This window comes from Pelodiscus sinensis, chromosome 12 (genome assembly GCF_052426305.1).
Source record: "Pelodiscus sinensis isolate ZL-2025 chromosome 12, ASM5242630v1, whole genome shotgun sequence".
Classification (NCBI taxonomy): domain Eukaryota; kingdom Metazoa; phylum Chordata; order Testudines; family Trionychidae; genus Pelodiscus; species Pelodiscus sinensis.
The window spans coordinates 40,844,376-40,851,889 of record NC_143063.1 but is presented as its reverse complement, the minus strand read 5'-3'; the positions used below and the strand labels follow the sequence as shown (position 1 = coordinate 40,851,889).

At 46.4% G+C, this 7,514-nt stretch overlaps 1 protein-coding gene across 9 annotated transcripts in view; it reads right to left on the bottom strand.

Annotated features, from left to right (window-relative positions):
- Window positions 1-3,700: 3,700 nt before the first annotated feature.
- CMIP (c-Maf inducing protein) overlaps window positions 3,701-7,514 on the bottom strand; it is a 198,556-nt gene continuing 194,742 nt past the window's right edge. For all 9 annotated transcript variants that reach the window (XM_075939998.2, XM_025184431.3, XM_025184432.3 and 6 more), the window contains one exon: window positions 3,701-5,605. In XM_075939998.2, coding sequence (XP_075796113.1) covers window positions 5,552-5,605 — 54 coding nt within the window. In that variant the 3' untranslated portion in view covers window positions 3,701-5,551. The remainder of the gene's footprint in view (window positions 5,606-7,514) is intronic.

Here is a 7,514-nt window from a genome sequence, read left to right as displayed (position 1 = left end):
ACCATCCCTGACAGGTGTCTGTTCAACCTGCTCCTAAATATCTCCAGCGATGGAGATTCCACAGCCTCCCTGGGCAACTTATTCCAGTGTTGAACCACCCTGATAGGAAGTTTTTCCTATTGTCCAACCTAAAGCTCCCTTGCTTCATGGCGCTCCGGAAGTGCTGGGGGGGAGGGAGGCGAGAAGAGTATGCAAGTGGGGGGCTCCCAGTGTGGGAGAGGTGTGGGGGAAGGGCGCAGAGGGAAGTTGTGTGGGCCGCACATGGAACCCTAACGGGCTGCATGCAGGCCGCAGGCTGCCCAATGCTGGGTTAGACTCTTACCTGCAGCGAGGCCAGAGAGCACCTAGCTCCTGTTGGATCCCTCCCCACTCCAAGCTGAGCAGGGTGGCTCTGGGGACTGTGCGTAAAGGAGCCCTGAGACATGCCTGAAGCCAGGCTAAGCAGTAAGTGGGGATGTAGGACACACACTGCCTGGAGCAGGGGCGCTCCCAGGAGATGGAGAGGTGAAGGCCGGGGGCTAGTTGCATCTGTGTGAGGGGGCAGATACTCAGTTACACTCGCCCTCCGTGTCGTGCCTCCAGGCACAAGGTGAGCACACGAGCACTCCCCACCAGTGATTTCAGAACGGTGGCTCAAAGGAACTGGGTCTAACACAGTCCACCGGGACAGTGACAGGAGACCCCTGCCACAACGCGGAGCAGGGAAGCTGTCAGAGCACAGATCAGAACACCAGGGTTCTGGGCTCCCGGCCAGTGCTCGTGTGATCAGGTTCTAGCATCTAGACTGCGCCCCTCTCTTTCATGGAGAGACCACGGAGAGGTCCAGCTGATCCCCACTGAGGACTCTGCCACTCCTTAAAACGTGCCGCATGCAGCTTGGCTCAGCTCGCCCCCGGTTTGCTCTTCCTGCTGCCTGGAGACGAAAGGTCTTGGGGAAACTGGCAGGGAGGTGGCTGCTTCTCTTCCCAATGGGCGCTGTCCGGGGTTCTCTGCTCGGTGTCCCCATCCGGCTCCCTTATTTTGAACCTCTAGCCCGCACTTCTTGATCCTTTAGTCATTATTTGTCCCAAGCAATCAGTTGAACATGGGTCCAGTGTCCCTCCCATAAGGTTGGGGATGGGCTTTTAGAAGGTGGGCGGGCTTTGCCCGCCCACCATCCCATGATTTCAAATAGGTCTTCCCAATGGCATTTGTGAATCCCTTTGACTCTTTCTGAAATGCTGCTTCACCGATTCACCCAGCAAGGTTCCCCTGCCCCCATGACCACTCCCAGAGAGGGCTCCTCTCTTATGCAAGGGCTTGCCAACATCTTCAGCGTGCAATAGGGATGTTAGATATTGTGTAATTGAATAGTTGTGCAACCACATGAAATCTTAGTGGCTACACGACTATCCAGTAGTCCCCGGGGGCAGAGCTGGCAGCCAGTGCACTCCCAGCCCCACTCCTGGGGAGTCCCCTGCCACTCTATCAGAGGCAGCAGCATGGGGTGGCAGGCGGGAGCCAGTCTGTGAGTGAAGCCAGTTTAAGCTCCCTGTGCAGACCAGTTGCCTGGCACCCCACACTACTGCCTCTGATACAGAAACAGCAACACAGGGTTGTAGCAGCCCCTGTCCATGGGGATCTGAGTTTCCTGTGGATGGGGGCTGCTGCCACAGACAGATGTTGCTTTGCGGCAGCGTCCCCTGGCCCCTACCCACGCTGTTGCCTCTGATAGAGGCAGCAGTGTAGGGTGGGGGGGCGGATAGGAGGCACCACAGAGCTGGTACTGGGGGGATCTGACTTAAACTGGCTCCCCCCAGCACCAGCTCCTGCCTGCCCCCTTGCTGCCTCTATAAAAGAGGTGGGGGGGGGAGGGAGTGCATGTAGTTGACAAGATTGCTACGCCCAGATTAACCGTGTAGTCAAGTACACATTGACATCCCTAGTGTGCAAACCACATCCAAGTAGCGATGACCTCAGACACCACCTCCCCTTGCAACCACACGGACCAGCCTCCCTTCCAATGGGCAAACACGCAGCCCTCCCCCCATCCACAGCTGCATGAACTCCATGTCCCTTCCACCTGCAAACACCTCCCCAAGCCTCTTTCCATGGTGCTTGGGGATGTTGGTGTTGACCACTCTTGGGTCGCAGAGTGGATTCCATGAAGCTCAGGAGAAAGCTCTTGTTTATTCAGTGGGAAGAGGAGGTCCGATTTCTCTACATGGCTGTCCAGCCTATGCTTCCCCACTTGGGAGACAGGACTCTGCAAACACTTCAGTTGTGCACTGTCTGTGTGGTGGACTAAAGTAGGTTTGCACACCTGGCTCTTGCAGCTTTTCCATGCAGTGAGTGACTGAAGGATGGTGGAAGCTCTAGCCGAGGTGAGTGTGGAGGGGGGCAGGCTTACTTCACTAAAGGCAAGGAGGGTTTGAGAACTGTCTCCACTTGGCAGTGCCTTTGAGGAACCACGGATGGATGCTTTGTGGGCATCCTGTCTGCACACCATGTGATGTGCGCTCTGGGACAAGGGGCAAATCTTCACAGGATCCGAGTCCATTGGGATGATTTCCTGAAGGTATCTCCATCTATCAGCCCTTCTCTGGCGCTGGAAATGCCACAGTGCTTCCAGTGCTCCTTGTGTTGAGTGCCATTGACTAGGTAAGTGTGTGGAGAGAAGAGCTGGGTTAGGGGTGGGCTGGTTGGCTTAGGAACTCATACATAGCCACAGAGCCTTTCACCCGTAAGTCACCAATTCAAAGACAACCATGGTAGGAACGGATAGGAACTCAAAGAGATTTCCATCCGAAAGCTGCTTGGTGCCCTTTGTAAAATGAATCTAGCAGGCTCAGTGAGGTGCCCACATCTCAAAACCCACCAATATAGCTGCTCCTGTGGCAGCAGTCCAAAAGCTTGTGTGTTCTGTTCTGTTCCTTTCTTTTGGGACACCAGGCATTGGCCACTGTCTGCAGACAGGATACTGGGCTGGCTGGACCTTCGATGTGACCCAGCATGACTGTTCTTATGTTCATAAATGCTCGTTAGCCCAACTTTCTCCCAGTGGTGGATTAGCCAGTGAGCCAAAGGGGAGTATCTAGGGGCACCACCCATGTGGGCAGCACTGGAAAAATGGGCATCCTCGTGCCCCCACCAGCACAGAGCCCCCACCTCAGTGTTCCAGCCAGGAAGTGGCAGCTAGAGTGGAGCAAGGCCCCAACCGCACTCCGTGGTGGGAGATCAAGAGCCAAATGAAAAGGTCCAATGGGCTGGATTTGGCCATAGTTTGCCCATCTATGGTTCTAACCAGTGAGTCACACTATGAGGTTATGTTCTATCTACTGAGGCTCTTCTCTCGATGCCCATCACCTTTATTATTGTTATTGTTTGCACTGCAGAAATGCTGAGAAACCCAAAGTGAGAGTGAGGTGACACTGTGTTAGGCGCTACACATACACAAACTATACTCGCCAGATAAAAAACTGCCCCCACCTCAAGGAACTTACCACCTATATACAGACAAAGCAGGTGTTAGCTTATAGTGGGGGAGCCGAGGCAGAGAGATTTCTGGCCAAGCAGGGCACTGAATCCAGATCTGCTAAGACCCAATCCACTTCCACAACACAAAACCATTCTTCTTCTCTGGGAAATCTCAGAGATACTCCCTTGCCACCAGGCGGTGCGAGAGCTTTAGCCAAAGAAAGCACAAAGCACGCAGCTAAAAGATATTCTCTTACAGTTTATTTTTGCCTGCAATTATTTCACATCTCTTTGTACACCGCTACAGAACAGTAGTAAACCATTGGTAAAAGCAACAGTGCTAAGGAAAAATGTTGGCATATTTTTTCTTTTTGCTCTTTCTTTTCTTCCCATGCTGTGTTCTTTTACAGTTTGGGATTTGAGGGAGAAAAATATATATATCTGTCACACTGAGTTAAGACTTAAACCAATTTCTCTCTCTCTCTCTCTCTCTTTTTTGGTAAGAATATTTGGACAGGGTAATCTACCTAGCAACAAAGTAAAAAACCAAAACCCATAAAATAAAAAGCCCCCCAAATAAACCACCCCCCAACAAAAGCCTGGCTTCCATTGAAGATTATATATATATTTATATATTTATATATAAAAAATTACATTGGCTGTATGTTAAATCTCGAGGTGCTCAAGAGTAAAATAACAGTGCTAAACTGAAAGAAAAAATTAAAAAAAATAAGCTGTTCTGTACAAGAAAGGCTCATTATGAAAAAAGCCAACAGTATATTTATAAAAAGAAACCACAATTTTTGTTTTCATTTTCTAAGCAACTGTAGAGGAGGGGGCGGGGAGGGGGGATTTGGAAAGTAGTGGTCACATGTACAGACAGGGCAGAGCCATTAGATCAGGAACAATGGTATTTTCTCAGTCTCCCAAGAGGAACATGCAAAACAATGTGTGCATAATGAAAGGAAAGGGAAAAAAGGCGGGGGGGGGGGGGGGGGAGAGGAAGGGGAAAGCAGAAAAACCTTATGCACAAAATTGCAGGAGAACTTTTGTTTGAAATATTGGACATACACAAAAAAGACATAGGTGACTTGGGAAATTTACAAAGTTTTATAAATATCGCATCAGTAAAATGACTGACACCATTTCCCTACCCTCACCCAAATTCTTAAGCCTGATGGGGCCTGAAGAGGATCAAAGAAAGATTTCAGTCGTTCAGGAATGAAATTTACATCCCTGTGCCCCTACATTCACCACTTTTTAAATATATGTTTTTCTTTGGACTTCACGATGTTAGAGGCATTTTAAAATCATAAATGCAATGGCGGAAAATGTCCTGACAGTCAGATTATAATACGCTATGCATTATTAAAAGGCAATTCCTCAAGGAGGGCTTTGAAAAACCCAAACAAACCAACAACAGGACAGCAAACTAGTTAATACAGTACTATATGCAAAGGAAAAAAAAAAAGGAGAAGAATTAACAATTCATAAATAAAAGACAGGTCCCAGACCTGTTATTTGTGAACCATTTTCTTAAATAGGTGCATTATGTAAATCTTATGTACAACAAAATTACTTTGCATAACAATTGCAATGAAACAGGGAGAGGTGCAAAAATCATGTGTGGTTTTTTTCTTCTCTTGATATAGGTTGCGTTCCTGGAACAAAAAAGGGTGAAGGGGGAGTTTCTAATAAATGAACTCCAGCTGAGGAAACCCAATTAAAACCATGAAAAATTGATGTATTCTTTTTTTCCTCCACACAGCATAAAACACAAAGGCAAATAAAATCCACAAAGGATGGGCTTTCCCCCTTGTTAGAATCCTCTTGCTGCTACAAAGTCTTTTTTTGTTTTTCGATTTAAATTATGTTGATTTTTTGAAATTACAAAGCTGAAAGAATTAGGCAGGGTCTGGGCATGCTCAGTTCACCCTCCTCCACACACAGCAACACTTCTACCTCACAACCACAACTGCTAGAAGTGACGTCCCAGAACTCACTGCTCTACAGGTATTAGCCAAAAGTTGATTTATTTTCTGGTTTTGTTTTTAAAATCATCTTCTTTTTGTCAGAAGCTAAAGGCAAAGAGAGTTCACCATGCTTCAGTGTAGCGGACATCCACTTCTTTCAGGTTGGGCAATTTAGCCTGTTTTGAAAAAAGGGGGAAAAAATCAGAATTATTGATAAGGTTTCAGGATCCAAAAGAAAGTTCTCACAAGTCTGCACTGTCAGAATAATATGAGGAAAGGCCCAGAAAGGCCCTGATCCTAACAACACCTAAGTTCATTCTTAATTTATGCACAGGAGAAGCCCCAATCTCTATAAAGTTAAGAACACACGTAATTGCTTAATGACTCCAGGCCTTAATCAAGACACAATGAGAAACCCAGTTCAAAGATAGACAGGTTCTGGTCTCAGTTACACCAATATAAACAAGTAACATCTCTACTAAAGGCAAGGGGATTATACTGATGCAAAATGAGGACCAGACCATGGTCTTTAGTTCCGGCTATAATTGATTAACACAACTTGCTGGCTGTGAAACTTTAAAATGGCATTTATAAAACCAATCAGATGACACTACGGTAGTCACCTAATAAAGTACATAGCACCACACATTTCTCCCTCAAGATGCAAGCGACAGATTTCCCACCCCTTCACAATTATAACTCTCCCCCCCCCCTAGGTTGTTAGACTTTTGGCCTAATTCTGATCTCACTTAAAGTATAGTTCCATCAATATCCCTGGGGCTACTCCCACTCTCTACTGGTGCAGGTAAGATTGGGCTTGGGCTCTTTGTGCTGATGCTATTTGTCAGTTGCATTTCCATGGTCTCTTACTGCAACTGTATAAGTCTCTAAAAACAAACACTTTTAATTACTAGTGCATTAGGGGATTGCTGAAGTTTCTAGGAGCGATTATTACCTCTGCGCTTAGATTTATGTGCACATATATTTTGATAAGCGCTAGTCAGAATAGCACAGACATTGCCAGCAAATAATTTTTCAGTTAGGCAATAATGACTTCAGTTGTGGGTGTTTATTTATTGTCTGGTTCAGCCTGCCTGGTACGTATGTGGGCATCTGTGTACACGCAAGTGTGTTTGGTGGCAGATGGGGGCTGGACAGGAAATGTCATCATTGCTCCTAAGGGCTTGGGAGCTGAATTCTCACAGAGACATGTGGGGTGGGGAGGAAAGGTTTTTATCACAAATAAACTCTTGAATTCAAAATTCCCAAGAGATATAAAAACCAAGTGCCTAAGGGAAAGCTGGTCTCTCTCTTGGAAAAGTCACACTTCTGGATTTTTTTCCTCCTACTACTTTCACAAGTGCACCCTCAGATTAATGGAAATAAAAGGGATTAGAGAGGGAAATGATTTGTGTATCTGTTATTTCAGTTTGCTTAATTTTGTTCAACTGACAACACTTCATGCTGGTTTCGCTATCGACATCACTTTCTTGTGTTGCTTCTACGGGTCTTGCCCTGCAGCGCCAGGTCAGAGCAGAAGCCCAAACAGGAAAATTTGACTATAAAGCCATAGAAAATGTCAGAAGAGCTCAGGGAACTGGAACCAGAAGGTTTTTTTTAAACTAGTTTATTTTAATACACCATGTTTCAGGAGAGTGTTGTTTTTTCAGGGATCAATAGTTAGTGACCATGACTGTGTGTAACTGATGCAGAAACAACCATTTGCTCAAGCTAGTATTAGAGGCAAATGCAAATGTGTTGACTAGATGTACAAATCAGGTGTTCAGCGGCATGTAATTGTTTACACACACAAGTATGATGCACAAGCACATTGAGGATGGGAAAAACTAGCCTTTAAAAGTCCATATGTTAACTGCCGTGATCAGATCTGTAGGTGAACTGTCTCCAAACCAAGAACTAGGACATGTGTTTGTAACAAAACCTTAAATCAGTTTAATTCAGCTGGTTCCTAGACTTATCTCAAATTCAAAGCTCAGCCCAGATATGTGACCTTTTTGAGTGAACCCGGGACAAAATCTTAGATTTTGACACGAAAGTTGATGGAACACGGTGTTTCACTTTGAG